The sequence below is a fragment of the Rhipicephalus microplus genome, chromosome 10 (genome assembly GCF_043290135.1).
Source record: "Rhipicephalus microplus isolate Deutch F79 chromosome 10, USDA_Rmic, whole genome shotgun sequence".
NCBI classification, from domain to species: domain Eukaryota; kingdom Metazoa; phylum Arthropoda; class Arachnida; order Ixodida; family Ixodidae; genus Rhipicephalus; species Rhipicephalus microplus.
The window spans coordinates 84,094,823-84,111,534 of NC_134709.1; the positions used below are offsets into that span (position 1 = coordinate 84,094,823).

A 16,712-nucleotide genomic window follows, 5' to 3' on the forward strand; every position below is an offset into this window, starting at 1 on the left:
CAAGTTAAGAGACTGGCTTCTCTGTTTTCATACCAAATTTTCGCACCGCCGTCAAGGTAGAAATAGGCGCGCGAGAGCTTTTCTTGTTCAGGCCACAGATTAATCTTGGCGACACGCTCGTAGTGCTCAAGCCAGTCGTCCACGTCCTCATGGGCGCCGCCACTAAAGTGATAGGGAACCAGCGGTTGAAAGATGGTTACCTGTGAAGGCTGTGTTGGCAGGGGGCCTTGGGGCGCCGGTTGCGGACTGGCGTTGGCCATTTGGAGAGGTAATCGGCACTTGCGAGGTTCCGTAGAAGGCGTGAACTCTGGAGCGAGGCCTATCAGCCGCCGACTGAACCGGTGCACGGGAGTTGCAATGGGTGACAATGCGTCCGAGCTAGATGAACGGCTCCCAGTGGGAGTATGGAGCATTAGGTAGGGTTGCGTCCCAGCACTTCCACCAGTGTCGCGGTGCAGCGCGAACCAAAGGCAGATGAACGTTGACACAGCGACTTTCAGCAGCCGAACAGCAAGATCGCCTTCTTTATCTTCAATCAGCCAGAGCTCCACTACCTGGTGTCCGCCAAATCCCCTTATTGTCATTTTGGTCCACCAGTACACACGCGTCAATATATATATATATATATATATATATATATATATATATATATATATATATATATATATATATATATATATATATATATATATATATATATATATATATATATATATATATAAGGGAGAGAAGTGTATATCTAAGGGCTCGTATTTCCGTGTTTTAACGCAATATTAATGAGATATAACAGACAGTAATGCCAAGGAATGTACAGGGGAAGTTATCAGAACCAATGGAATGTAAATAGGAAGAAAGAAGAAAGAAAAGTGGATGAAAAAATTACCAGCTGGGGGTACATATATATATATATATATATATATATATATATATATATATATATATATATATATATATATATATATATATATATATATATATATATATATATATATATATATATATATATATATATATATATATATATATAGAAAAAATAGAGTACGACGCACGTTGGTTTTGCACGGTATATTCTGACTGACGTTTCGGCTGGTGGACCAGCCTTTGTCAAAGTAACAAGTAAAAGTCAACGCGCTTGCGCTTGCTTATAAATACGATTGACATGGGATAATAAAGATCGGTGACGTATATCAGCGATCAGACAATTCATAGCGTGAAGCCCCGCCGCGGTGGTCTAGTGGCTAAGGTACTCGGCTGCTGACCCGCAGGGCGCGGGTTCGAATCCCGGCTGCGGCGGCTGCATTTTCCGATGGAGGCGGAAATGTTGTAGGCCCGTGTGCTCAGATTTGGGTGCACGTTAAAGAACCCCAGGTGGTCTAAATTTCCGGAGCCCTCCACTACGGCGTCTCTCATAATCATATAGTGGTTTTGGGACGTTAAACCACACATATCAATCAATCAATTCATAGCGTGAAGTGTTCATGACGGTACAGTTATATATCATGCAAAAACATAAATAAAATATATAAAAATATATAAATAAGTATATAAAAATGTAGAACACCACAGAACAGAAGTCACTTCTTCGTGCACACAGCATAACTCTGTAAGAACCGGAGATAGATAATGATAAAGCAACAATAAAAGCATGGATAGCAAAATATCAAAAAACCGCGTGATATTACAGTCAGATTGCGCGTCATATACACAGCACAGTCATTGTGATATGAATAAGATGAGTAGTTGATGCTTTTATTGCGCGTGCGCGTTCAAATACAGTCTTGCATCCACATTCGTGATAGCGGCGGCGATTAATAAACTCAAGTGACTATAAACATTAGATACACAAATATATACAATAACAGAAGCATTAGAGACGGTATCCAACAAGCTTAACCGACCACGCTATGGGCCGTGGGTTAAGGCTGATAATGCTTGGTGGGCACACTATAAAGCGTGCCTGTACTTTCGTTTATGCCTGATGACACGGTGTTGAGTTTGTAGATGAGGTACGATTCACGGATTTCCCGATCGTGGTGAGAATAATTATATATAAATATATATATATATATATATATATATATATATATATATATATATACAAAGTACGAACTTACTAGTGTCCCAGTTGTTACTCCACTGTGTATGAAAAGCGCGCTCTTTTCGCAAATGGGGCCTGTGCAGCGAGCGAAGTGAACTTAGTGTACTTAGCAACTACAACGCAATCGTTTCATTATGCCTTGAAAAATACGGGGTTCCCGTGGAAACATCGGCTGAATAAACAAGTTGTTATGTGAAAGTGCATCTACTTTTATACTTATAGATAGAAAGAAATATAATGTGTTTTCAGCATTATCAGCGAGATGGCCCAATTAGCACGCTCGGCACCCAGGTCGTCGCGATGCGCCAACGCACGCTCATCTTCCACGCGTACACTGCTCTGAAAGAAGGGGGTACACGCTCGTGTGCACGCGCTTATCTTGCGGACGGGGACAATCATGCGCCTTCGACTTTCACCGAAACGATTGCGTTGTAGTTGCTGAATACACTAATGCCACTTCACTCGCTGCACAGGCCCCGCTTGCAAAAAAAGCGCGCTTTTAATACACAGCGGAGTAACAACTGGGACGCTTGTTTGTACTTCTATGTACTAGTCATTACGTTTCGTGCGTCGTTTTTATTTAAACAGCGCGTCAAGTGTCGAACTGTAAAAATCATAGTGCACTCTCGTCCTGTTTGTGTTGTTTTTGTGCGCCATTTGTGCGTGAGCAGCACGCTGCACGTTTCGAACTGCTTGCCGTTCTCCAGGGTTACATTCCAAGTTCTTGCTATCGCAATTACTGCTTCGCCCTTGCAGCGAAACTGTGACTTTTTTTCTTCAAGTAAGTGATATTAGCTTAGAATATTGACACACGTAGGTGTCAGTGCCTATGCACTCTGTCTGGTATGTTTTGTCTAGTGCTGCAATGTGCTCGGGAAAAAGGGATACATTTACGTTAACAGGCAGGGCTTCTATGGAGGTTGCACAAAATGGGGAGAGACGAACTTCTGAGGTATGATTGGTTTTATTCAACGTTAGATGTCGTAGGCGTCTGAGCGAATGTTTTCCCGTGGCTGCTGCTGCTACTGCTGTTACCTAGCTGAATGCATGGACTTCCGATATACCCTACACAGAGCACAGCCGAATGCACTTCACCCGCTTTCAACCAAAGAAATCTAATTAAGGTGGTTTCGCAGTAGTGATGCTAAGCCTGAACGATGAGAAGAGCTGGGTGACCCCCTTCGTTTCTCCGTATTTGTCTCTTGGTTTTTTCTTGATTTTTATTAGTTTTGCTTTTGTTTTTATTTTTTGTTCTCCTTTTAGCTCCTTCTTCATATCTGAATCTGTTTCTCTATCTCTCGATCTCTATATTTGATTTTTCCTCTCTGTCTCTCTGTTTTTTTTTAGGTTTTTGTGTGTATTTTATGAGTTTCTCTGGCTCTTTTTTTTCTAACACGAAGCAGTAGGCGCTTAGTGGCATATATTTTTTTTTTGCTGCGAGTGAAGCGTTGCAAGTTGGACAGACTTTCTTGCGAATGTTGAGTAGTTATCTTATCGTCGTCGTTTCTGTGTTGACACGAACTGCGAATAGCCTGTGGCTCACACCCGCATTCCATGCATTGTGGTATACATGTATGCGCCACACGTGACTGAAGGGTTTAATGGCGTACTCGTTAACCCCCGCATTAAGAAAAATTTCTTGACTTGAACTTGACTTGAAACCGCCTTCAATGCAGCACGTTTAAAACGCGTCTGTGGGTTTGTGCTATCCTGGCACCACTACGGTCCCTAGAGGAAACAAGTTTCCAAGTTAGCGTCACTCATTGTTCTCGATCCATCCTCCTCACTCTCTCGCGTATCCTCCTTTTCCCTAAAATCTGCGTCTGTAATTGGTGCATTCCTTGCATGTGGTCTAGCAAGTGGCTGGTAGTGTTATTTATTATTATGCAAAAGGTTCAAAAAGAGCGCGCATGCGCATATGGCTGCAGCTGGATTCTCACCGTGACCAAAGACAAAATCGTAGCCATGACATAAAGTGGTGAGGAGGAGCGCTTCAGTTGGCGCCAAGTCGGTCAAGGTTATTTCGCAGTGCTCGTTCAGTGCAATATGCGAGTTTTTCAACCATGCTTGGGTGCCGTAAAACAACATAAAACGGTTTTGCTCTCTTCAACTTACCTTGTACTATCCGAATTGAAGCACGCCGTGTAGTGGTAGCTATGAAACATTTCACGCGAACGCTTTCGTGCAACTCTATCGTCGCGGATCTGCGCAGCGAGTTTATTTGTCAGTTCCTATTGAAACGCCAATAGCACGTCTAATCCGCGTCTAGTGCATGACAGTTGTTACAAATACTTGTACGCATGCACGTATACAGAGCAGCTGGAGGGTGTAATCAACGCACCTTCAGAAACATTTCACGCTTGACCAGTTGACCAGAACCACGGCCGGACTCGACTCCTTCTCCGGCGCTCCCCTAGCGTGCGGAAGGAGCGTCGAGTCCGGCCGTGCCAGAACATGGCCTAAAGGAGTCGAAACGCGCTGCTTCAGGACGCCTCACCAGTATAACTCTTAATTTTCATGAAGGTCCGCGCACCGCACCAGAATCACCTGGCATCACAATTCTCGAAATGGGCACATAAAAAAAAACCGTCATCGCAGTACTGCTAGTCAATTGTTCGTACAAGTATGGCCATGGTTTTTCCTTGCGTGCGCACAAGCCGACTGTAACCACTCGTCACAACGTCATGCCCTGTGGTCAGTGACAGCATCCAAAAAAGAAGCGTGTTCACAGTGTCACAGCACGAACAAAACATATTCGGTGAACTTGACTAGGGCTGTGTTCCAATACTCACCGTAGACGACTAAATAGGCAGCTAAACGGACGGCAGCACCCTTAAGCCCCATTGCAATTCTCACGTAGCCGGCAAAATAGACAGCTCCGAGAAGACCGCATCGTAGACAAATACGATGCAGGCTACTTTGCTGCCTAAACAAGATGGCGGCTCAGCGAATCGCTCAGATAGCTAGATCAGATATCACCGGAATGGTCGTCTGCACAGAAGCTAACGCTTTCCCAGACGCTCAATGTGAGTATCGTTTATTTGTTTTTAATTTCAACGCGAAATAAGCCAGAAAATACAGTTACGTTTGTTTATTCTAGCTTCTCTTCTCGACGCGAGGTGTCGTATCATCGCGTTAAAGCGACTCGGTTCGGACTGTCACGGTGGATGGACGTGTTTTTTGAGCGCTCCCGATTGACTGCGCAGATAAGTTGTTTTGCATGTTTTGAGCTTGTCTTTATACTTATAGGGTAGCAGTTAAAATCCCTGTAGCACTTATTTTATTGTACGGCTTTTTCGGGGGTCAGTCACCAGGTATTTATTAGTTTGTGTGTGTGTGTTTGATTTTTTGTTTTTTTGTTGTTTTTCTTTTTTTTTGCCACTCCGTGGGGTAGGTGCACGTACATTAATCACACCATTTGTTTGTAGTAGAGCTTAGACATTTTTTGTAGTAGAGCTTAGACTCGCGTAAAAGCCGTCTAAATGTGTTCCATTTCTTGGACAACATGGGCTCGATGCTGTATTCTAAGCAGTCTTCGTAGACTGTCTACGTGCTGTCTAAGAATTGGAACACAGCCTAGCTATAACTGGACGAACTACGATTTACGACGCGAGACGCCATGTCCAGTGGTGTAAAATATAGAACGGCACAGCGTTACCAGTTGAGTAACGCACATCCCGCTCGCTCTTGCGTTGTAGCGTTTGTGCTCATAAAGGCAACCGTTTATTCTACGACTCATTTCGTTCAATTTTGTTTCATTTACATCTATTCACCGTAGCAACTGAACCCAAACATTCGCTTTTCGATGAAAGTTTTGAACCTTCTAGGGGCCACTGCAGGAACATAGGCGACGAGATAAGGGAAAGGTGTCACTACCTTGGAAACTTGTTCAATCTAGGGACCTTAGGCACCGCCTAAAGACAGCGCATTCCAAACCCGTTTGTGCTGCACTAACGTCGGTGGCAAGTCAAGTTCAAGTCAAGCAGCGTTTCTGAATACGGGGATAAGTATCTCACACTATTACTCTAACGACCTGATTACCGTATTTGTCATGCACATATTGATACGTGCGAACTTAGGCAGAAGACCACGAGAGCGCCCAGCAGAATGCAGCTAGATATATAGATACGTAGATTTAAACTGTGCGACATGCTCTGGCAATGTCCCGCGTTACCTCAGGGACCTCTCACCAGTGAGTCCGACTGGGAGGAGGCACTCAGGAGCCCCAATCTCCGAAACCAACTTAAGGCAGTCCAGAGGGCCCAAGAACTGGCGGAACGCCACCACGTTCCCGCCCCGACTCGGGCGTCGCCTACGGTAGCGGCTGCTAGGATGTCCCACGTGGGCACCCTGGTGGCTTAAACTCCTCAGGACCATATATTAAAGTTCTTGACTGACTGACTGACTGCATTTGGTCCCAGGTTATAAGACGGGGAGTAAACAGCTCTTGGAATGAGACATCAGGAGCCTTCGACCAAGATTATTGCCAAAAACCTGCTTGGGCGTAACTGAGTGAAGAAATGAGGTAGACTTTGCGCAACTTGGGCCCCACGCCTACTGCCTCTTCGAACAGACGCATATGCGCGTGGACACAATTATTTAAGCTCTATGTATTAACCGTAAACTACAAACCGGTGGGCCCACACGGAACTCGGTCTGTGCTGCACTCCCTTGCTTACTTGTGCTGTCTTGTCAGTTGCCACGACGGGGGCCACCTTGGCGCGGGCCTCGTCCCTGTCGTTCTTGACGCCGGGCAGCCAAAGAGCGCCGGCGAGTAGTGAGAGACCACCGGAAACAACAAATATTACCCCGTACGACTGCGGGCCATCGTCCCGGAAGAGTGCTGTTAAATGCATAGGAACGCTTGTGAGACGCTGCGTACCACCACACACGCACAAAAACTTTACGCGAGTTGTCTTCCGACGAGACTCTCAAGAAACATTCGCTTCAACTTTTGCCTAGCCCATTGTTCTCAGTCTTAGCGCGCGGCACTTCAGGGGCCTGGCTATTTTATCATCTACTGTGTAACGTCACATGGTCACGCGTTGGTCAGTCACGGCCTAAAACAAAATAGAAGAGGAACGCTTGTGAGACGCTGCGTCCCACCGCATACACACAAAACTTCATGCGAGGTGTCTTTAGACGAGAGCCTGCAGAAACGTTCACTTCAACCTTTGCTTGGCGAATTGTTCTTATTGCACACCACATTAGGGGCCTGGCTAGTCGTTAATCTAATGTGTGACGTCACATGGTCACGCTAATTTGGTCAATCAAGGCCTAAAACAAGGTTAACCGTAATTCAAACCACCACAAAATAAACTGAAAAGGTGTTAAGTAATGTAAAATATTGAACTAATTAGGAAATAATTGCAAAAGTCAACTTAAAATGACGCGAAACGCTTCTGAAGTATCCAGCGGGGACTCGCATTGCGTAAGGGATGGCGTCGCCATCTTGGCAAACGCACGATTGCAGGTGATTGCGATTTCCCACGCTATACGCATTTCCTCGGGCTCGGTGGTAGTATAGCTGCATCAGGCGCAGCATTGAGAACTGTACCGAGACGTACACATTGAGCGCTTGAGGCTTAGAGGCTCTTCTTAGAGGCTCCTAAAGTGGCCCAAGTACTGTCATACATCTAGGAGCGCTATTACGATGATAATGTGAGGCTGCGTTTTTTACCAATTTTCTATTTTCTTTGTCTTTTTCGTCATATACTCCGCCAATATACATTCTGCGATTGTGACAAAAAATAAAGCTTTAAACTTTACAAGGCCATAAAACAAAAACTCTATATCTCAAGATCGACATTCACACTTCAGCCATTCTGAAGATCGGTATCAACGTTTCTCGAATCCTCAGTCCCTTTCACAAATGATCCATATATTGAATACGGGAAGTGCTCCTATTCAAATGGCAACGTTAACTGACATCTTACTAAAGCCCCTCTTCCTCATACCACTCCCTTCAATCATGTTAACAACTCGAGCGCTTGTGGGACTTACCAGTTTGCACCCTTAATGGTGGGGTTCTTTGCGGTTTCTATAACTAACACCTTTTCGTAAGGTGTTATACACACGGCAAGCACCCTTAGGGTGCAAATTGGCTTACAGAGGGTGTGTTCTAATAGTCACCATAGACGGCTAATTAGACAGCTAAGTGAACGGCGGCCTTCATAAGTCCCATTCAAATTCTCACGTAGCCGGCGAAATAGGCAGCTTCAAGAAAACGGCAACACACACACACGCACACGCACACATGCACACACACGCACACACACGCACACGCGCGCACACGCACACGCACACGCGCACACGCACACACGCACACGCACACGCACACGCACGCACGCATGCACGCACACGCACGCACGCACATGATGCAGAGATGCAGACTACTTTGCTGTCCAAACATGGCGGCTTAGGGAATTGCTTGGATAGCTCAGATCTCGCCGTAATGGTCGCAAACATAGAGTTTATACAACAAAACCTTAAAATCAGCACAACGTTACGAAGTGGAGATAAATGATGCCGTACATGACTTCCCTATCATCATTATCATCTTTGTGTGTGTCGTTTACTTACGTATCTATTCACGTCACGTGATTTTGAATTTAGTATATGTGGAGCTATCGAAACGCCAGCGAGCACACTATGAGCGTGGTATGTTGCCATGTTCTTACATGACACGCGTGTGAGGATTATCATGTTTGCACCAGTCATATATTTCGTCATCCATTGACGTCACGTAACACCACACTTGGTATATATGAAGCTAGCAAGACGGCCGCGAGCGCATAATGAAGGACCCAATATACTCCAATGTAGCGTTGACGCGCGCGCACGCTAGGCACAGCGACGCTACGTTAGCAAAACGCGAACACTATAGTCTGACGCCAGGCGCAACCAGCGTCCGTCAGCTCGGCCCGACGGCAACCAGCGCGAAATGCGACACGCTGCATTTCGCGCCGATGAGTTATCCAGACAACACTGCTTCTCCCATAGAGTTTCCTAAAATTAACTAGAGGAGACTGTCGCTGCAATCGTTCAGCGGTCATGGGAATGATGGGTAGTACACACATTTGCCTGGTCTTCGTACTTGCGGGCGGCGAATCGTACTTGCGGCTTCGTATATTGCTGTGTTTCGGTTTTGTTTCGAAAGAAAAATTCGACCCGTTTGAACTTCGTGAACTGATTTGGAAAGGTAACCTTAAAGGAATAAGGTGATGAAGTGCAACCACTGAACATTTGCTGATTTTTTGTTTCGCGAAAAAACAGCTCCAAGCCACACGAACACACACGGAGCCAAAAGCAGGTCAGAAGTACGAAGATTGGACAAATGAGTGTACTACCCATCATTCCCATGCTCGCTGAAGCACCGTGCGTTTCAGCTCTCGTAGACACTAGCTCCAAAGTTCCCTCTAGTATATATTGGGAAAATATATGGCGTCTCCCTTTTTTCGGGGCGGAGGGACGCTGGACACGCTGAAACACGCATGCGTCACAGCAACGCAGCGCGGCGCGCGCCTGCGAATATATGGCAGGACCGGCGCCTGGTGTGGCAACGCCGGCGTGATGCGACGAAATGAACGCCGGCGAGTACGCGCTTGGCGTCACATCGAAATGTATTGGCGCCTTGACTGTGGCATGTCGTATGTTCTCACATGACACGCACCTCTTGATTATGACGTTTGCACCAGTCACATACCTTCGTGATCCATTGACGTCACGCAATACCAAATTTGGCATATGTGAAGCTAGCAAAACGGCCGCAAGTGCATCATGAGTGTGGCATGTAGTCATGTTACATGACACGCACATCATGATTATCATGTTTGGATGTGTCATTTACCTATGTCGTCCGTTCAAGTCGCGTAATACCGAGTTTGGTACATGTGAAGTTAGCTAGCGCATCATGAGCGTGGTATGTAGTGATGTTGTTACATGACACGCATGTCATGATTTTCATGTTAGGGTCTGTCGCTTGTCTTCGCTGTGCAATCACGCCATATCATACCAGTTTTGCAATATGCCATGTGAACGAAACCAACGCAAGAGCTGCAGGACCATGAAATGTAAATCATGACATTCGTGACGTACATTTCATGATTTTCATGTTGTGACTAGTCATATATGTTCTTCATACAGTCATGTTATAAAAGTCGTAAGTGACTAAATAGATAGATAGATAGATAGATAGATAGATAGATAGATAGATAGATAGATAGATAGATAGATAGATAGATACGCTCAAAGTCGCCGAAGTTAGCTAAGAAATGCTTTGCATTTAAAGCTAGTAACAGAAAGATCAACTTTGAGCACAATATCGGACCAGAAAATATTGTCACGCACCATGAGCCGTGAAGACAAGACAGGAACAGCGGGGCAGAAAGACAGAAGCATGTATCTTTTTAACGAAGCCCCCCTAACACACACTTCTTCGTTCTTTTTGCCCTTTACGGTTCGCTAGGGCTTGCCGGCTCACAACTCTAGGTGGCATTATTCCCCATCCCATTAGAGCATCGACTCGATGCTCATACACAAGGGAACAGCAGGGCCCATGGGGAAAAAAAGAAAGAGAGAAACGATACTTTTAGTGCACAGGGCATTTGCAGGTGCGAAAAAAAATGTCTGTGGTTGGTCATAAAGAAAGAAAAAAACATTAACACAGTTCAAAGTTCATTCGAGACCCTACGGGCGACGTAAAAAAAAGAAATGTTTGCTGCCTGGGCACAATAAGGCGAGTAAAATACCGCGTAAAATAAGGTTTTAGGAGGACGACATGCACAGTCTCTGTTCGTGGTGAGTGGCGCTGGGTCGTTGCTGAGCCTCCGTCTAGAATGACTTCATAGTTGACCTCGTTCAACCACCGTAATACTTTGACGGGTCCGAAGTACTTGCTCAGGCATTTCTCGCTGAGACCTCGCCGTCTAACAGGAGTCCAAACCCACACTTGGTCGCCAGGTTGATAGGTGACTGGTCGATGGTGGATATTGTACCTTCGGGCGTCTTACATTGCTGCGATCTTATGTGCACGCGAGCTAGTTGACGTGCTTCCTCTGCACGCTGAATGTAATCCTCGACATCAGGAGTTAGCAGCTCGTGCTGGTCGATGTCACAAGGAATCATGGCGTCTAGCATGGTTTGCACGTCTCGACCGTAAACGAGGCGGAAGGGTGCGAACCTTGTCATTTCCTGGGTTGCGGTGTTGTACGCAAACGTTACGTACGGCAGGATCTCGTCCCACGTTTTAAGCTGCACATTTACATACATAGAAATCATGTCCGCCAGCGTCTTGTTTAGCCTTTCTGTCAAGCCGTTACTCTGGGGGTGGTATGCGGTTGTCTTACGGTGATTCGTGTAACTGAGCTTGAAGATTTCGTCCAAGAGTTTTGCCGTAAACGCTGTCCCTCGGTCAGTGATGATGAATGACGGGGTGCCGTGACGAAGCACTATGTGGTGCATGAAAAACTGGACGACTTCAGATGCTGTACCGCGTGGCAGTGGCTTCGTTTCAGCGTAACGCGTCAATCAGTTGCGACGATGATCCACTTGTTTCCAGAGTGAGACAAAGGAAACGGTCCAAGGAGGTCCATCCCAACTTGGCCAAACGGCCTGCAGGCTTTACAGGTGGTGACTTGCGACGCTGACATTCGCGGCATCCTTTCACGTAGCGTTTGACACAAGCTGCGAGTTTTGGTCAGAAATATAGCTGTCGTACCCGGTAGAGCGCCCGTGAGTATCCCAGATGGCCGGATGTCGGCTCATCGTGGCAGGCTAATAGGATGCCATCACGAAGGTCTTGAGGAACGACTGATAAGATCTGCTGCCGACACCGGTGTTTTTTCTTGTATAATATGCCGTGTCGTAAGCAAAATGACGGCAACGTACGGGAAAGTGGACGAGGAACAGACGTGGCGCTGCCTTCTAAATGATCGATGATGGGCCTTAACTCGGGGTCCGCTCGTTGCTTACTGAGGAGGTCCGCCCCACTGAGAGTCCCCAGGAAGGCACTGTCATCTTCTACAGCTGTATGATCGGATTCCAGAGGTGCTCGTGATAGCGTGTCGGTGTCTTCATGCTTTCTACCCGACTTATGTACGATGGCTACATAGAACTCCTGAAGTCGCAGACTCCATCGTGCTAATCGCCCAGAGGGGTCTCGGAGGTTAGCCAACCAACATAAAGCGTAATGATCAGTCACAACTTTAAATGGGCGGCCATAGAGATAAGGCCTGAACTTCGTAATCACCCATAACACCGCGAGACATTCTTTCTCTGACGTTGAATAGTTGGTTTCGGCACGTGATAATATTGCCACGTTAAACTCGCTGGACGTAACCTCCTTGGGTTTAGTAAGGTTCAGCGAGTGTTGGTCCGCAGTTCCATGAACTAGAGGCGGCGAAAGATGGGAAGTAGACATGAAACGCAGGTAGTAAGAAAGTGCGCACGTGCTTTCTTGTCCATCCGTGCCACCTCTCGTGTAGTCCTTGGAATGTCTGGTGGATGGTGGTACTTCTATATGATGAATATATGATGAAAAGATGCGAGATTGCGGTACTTCAGGTGTTCACTAGATGGACGAACGGATGTACAGACGCACGGATAGAGAGACAGACAGATGCATGGATTGACAGATAGACGGATGGACGGACGGGTGGCTGAAAGAACGCACGGACGGATGGGCGAACGCAATGACGGACGGATGGATGCACAGACAAACAGACGAATGGATGGACGGATGGTCGCACAGATGGACGCATGGATGAACGAAAGCAAGAACGAACGGACAGACGGCAGCGCAGACGGACTGACAGATGCTTCGCCTCACTCGTCATCATGCACTACGTTGATATGCTGTGATTTTTTTACGACCAGGCGACCCACCGGAGGCACAGGGCTTCCGAGGTCGCGTTGGAGTCCGCGGGGAACTTCTGTTTCTGCAGAGAGCTTCCGATTCGCTACTGGATATTCTGTGGCGTTTGGTGTCAGGGCTCTTCCGTGAGGATGGCACAAAGAATTCTACACTGTCTTGGCTGACGTCGCTGGAGGTGGCGTCGTAATCGATTTGTAGAAGTCACTCGTGGTGTCACTCGCGTGTCACTCGTGGTGCTGCTCGACCCCTCGTAGATGGAGACGTCGTGACCTCGGAATGGAGTCTCCTCATTGACTAGTGGACTTTTGCTCCACTTTGCATGAGCGTCAGATGTAGAATCTTCTGCTGCAATGAATTCGCCGAGAGGCACCTAGTTTGGCGATGGCTTGGCCTGTTCTGCGGCCATGATCACTAGACGCGGGGCACTGGACAAATCTACAGAACTTGTAGCAATTGTCGGGTCCGGGCGGGCCGAGGTCGCAATAGGCGTGTGGTGCAGCGTTGCTATTTCCAGAGAGAGAGATATAGACTTTATTAATTTCCAGCAGATTGCTGGGATGGGCTCCCATCTAGGGGCCAACGGAGAGACCGTGTCTCCCGGCAGCTTCCTTGGCCTGCTGGATCGCCCAAAGTTGTTTGTCCAGGCCCGAACTGAGCAGCGCAGTCCGCCAACGCGCCCGAAGGTCTTCATTGGAGGCCGCGACCCCATAATTTCTGACTAATGCTGGACATTCCCATAGGATATGGTCAAGAGTGGCTCTGGTGGTACAGTACTGGCATACATTAAAACTATAGACGTCGGGATATATGTGGTGCATGATGACAGGGTTCGTGTATGTGCGTGTTTGTAGCCGCTGCCACTGAACGGACTGGGCCCGATTTAGCTTGGGGTGAGGTGGAGGGTACTCCCGCCTTTGCGGTCGATAGTGTTGAATTATGTCATTAAATTTAGTGAGCCGATCGTCCCATTCCCACACCAGCGCAGAAAGGTCCGTTTGGGTGGCCGCTTCGTCTAACGTGACTCGGAACGTAAGACCTCGAGCCACGTTGTGCGCCACTTCATTCGGACTGGCCTCCACGTTACCTAGTGGTGTGTGGGCAGGGAACCACAAGATGTGTACGCATTTGTCCGCCTCGTGAATTTCGCCTGTACTAAGAATCCGCAATGCCTCAGGGGAGATTCTGCCTCTGGCGTAGTTTCGAACGGCTGTCTGCGAGTCGCTGATTACGCATGAGGCGTTAGTGTGGGCTATGGCCATCGCGATAGCCACTTCCTCTGCCGTTTTGTACGTTCCGTGTGATGATTGACGCGCTGCTTTTGCATTGTTATGTGTGGTCTACGACAGCAGCCACGAAGCGGTGACGTTCCTGGTAGCGTGCTGCGTCGACAAAGACTGCCTCGTGGTTGCGCCCAAACATTTTTGACATGGCTCTGGGTCTACTGACACGTCTGCTCTTGTTGTGTTCAGGGTGCATATTTCTTGGTATGGGTGGTACTGTTAGCTTAGCACGGATAGTGCGTGGTATGTCGTGTTTGTCTCCGTGTTGAGTGTGGTAAGAAATACGGAGATTACATAGAATCTGGCGGCCTGGCGTAGTCTTGGCTAATCGCTCGAATTGGGAGATTTGTTGCGCCTCCATATGTTCCTCAAGGGTATTGTGTGAACCAAGTTGAAGGAGTAGTTCGGTGCTGGTGTTTTGAGGCAAACCTAGCGCTTGTTTGTAAATTTTCCTAATTAGGCTGTTGAGTTTTGACTTTTCTGCGGTGAACCATCGGTGGTACGCCGCCGTATAGGTGATGTGACTTAGAACAAATAATTGGATCAAACGGATGATGCTAGCCTCTTTCATGCCTTTGTGTTTATTGGTAATGCGCCTAATGAGGCGCATCGTGTTAGACACTCTGGCTTCAATGTTGCGAACTGTCTCTCCGTTGGTACCCTTACTTTCTATGATCAAACCTAGCACTCGGATTTTGTCCACGGTGGGTATGGTGTGACCATGGCTTGTAGTGAGTTTTATATCAGCGTGTGCCTGCGCTTGGGAATGTTGTTGGGTGGCCGACCTCTAAGCGTAGGGCGATATATCAGTAGCTCAGATTTCTCCACCGAGCAGGATAGTCCAGTTCCTTGTAAATACCGTTCGACTGTGTCGATCTCCTCCTGTAATCTCTGTCCAATAGAACCGTCACTGCCGTCGCACACCTAGAGGGTGATGTCGTCGGCGTAAATGGTGTGATGATTGCTACTTCCACCCCTTGGTCTTTTTGGACGTTGACCGGAGCTAGCATTGACGAACCCTCAGCCTTGTTCTAGGACAGCGTTTTTGGCTGAAGTGGTGAGAAGTTCTTGGATACTATCTCAGAGTACGACTGTCGACTGTCGGATGGTGCAGGCAACGGTGGCATGTGGCTCACCGCCGCGGAGGCACAGCAGCGAACTACTCTTCCCGTCATGACCACAGGAGTCCTACCATCCACAAAAGGGGCTATGCAGTTCCTACGGAAATTCCCACTGTCACCACATTGGTGGCACACCCGTGGTGTTCCTTTGTAGTCACAGGTAACACGGTTCGGCTCAAGTTACGAGGTCTTCATTTCCACACGAATGTATCGCGTCCCAGTCGTCCCAGTCAGGCGCGACCCTTTCAGTCCTCTGCGGACATGCAGCCCCTTCCCGTAGGGGCACATTGCTTCTATGAGGACTTCACTGCGGACGCGTCCCAGCAAGAACAGGATGGTAATTTGAGTAACTTAAGGTCCCACGAGTACGATGACGACGCACTGTTCTCGGATGATGAGTTGCGACGCGTCCAGGACTTGGGCCAGCGCGGCCTCACTGTGGCCGTAAAATGGTAGTTCCGGCCTCCAGAGTGCTGAACGCAGTATACTTCTTCGATGTTTAGAACAACCGCTCGACGATTTGAGTACGACGCACTCTACTAAGGGAGAGCAGAACGCCGTCCCAGCTCAATCATCATTGTGGTACTAAATGTTCTTACATGGCACGCGTGTCAGTATTATGTTTGCACCAGTGATATATTTCGTCATCCATTGACGTCACGTAACACCAAATTTGGTATATGTGGAGCTAGCAATACGGCCGCGAGTGCATCCTGGAGGGCCCAATATACTCAGATGTAGCGTTGACGCCCGCGCACGCTGGGCACAGCGACGTTACGTTAGCAAAACGTGAGCACTCTATAGTGCTCATGCTATAGGGCTCACTCTATAGTGCTCATGCATACCCAGACAACACTGCATCTCCCTCTTTTCGTGACAGAGGGTTGCCAAACGCGCTGAAACGCGCATGCGTCAAAGCAACGCAGCATGGCGCGCGCCTGTGAGTGTACGGCCGGACCGGTGCCTGGCGTGGCAACGCCGGCGTGACGCGGCGAAATGAACGCTGGCGAGCACGCGCACCGCATCATGTCGAAATGTATTGGCGCCTTGACTGTGGCATGTAGTCATGTTCTCACATGACACGCATCTCTTGAATATCATGTTTGCACCAGTCACATACCTTCGTCATCCATTGGCGTCACGTAATACCAAATTTGGCATATGTGAAGCAAGCAAAACGGCCGCCAGTGCATCATGAGCATGGCATGTATTAATGTTGTTACATGACACGCATCTCATGATTATCATGTTTGCCCCAGTCGCATACCTTTGTCATCCATTCACGTACTGTAATACCAAATTTAATATATGTGACGCTAGCGAAACGGCCGCGAGCGCAT

The 16,712-nt window shown here is 47.6% G+C and overlaps 1 protein-coding gene across 1 annotated transcript in view; it reads right to left on the minus strand.

Moving 5' to 3' along the window:
- The window catches only part of LOC142774310 (uncharacterized), a 61,992-nt gene that overhangs the window by 9,140 nt on the left and 36,140 nt on the right, over positions 1-16,712 (minus strand). Inside the window, exon 5 of the mRNA XM_075874706.1 lies at positions 6,731-6,941. Within this exon, the coding sequence (XP_075730821.1) occupies positions 6,731-6,941 (211 nt within the window). The remainder of the gene's footprint in view (positions 1-6,730; positions 6,942-16,712) is intronic.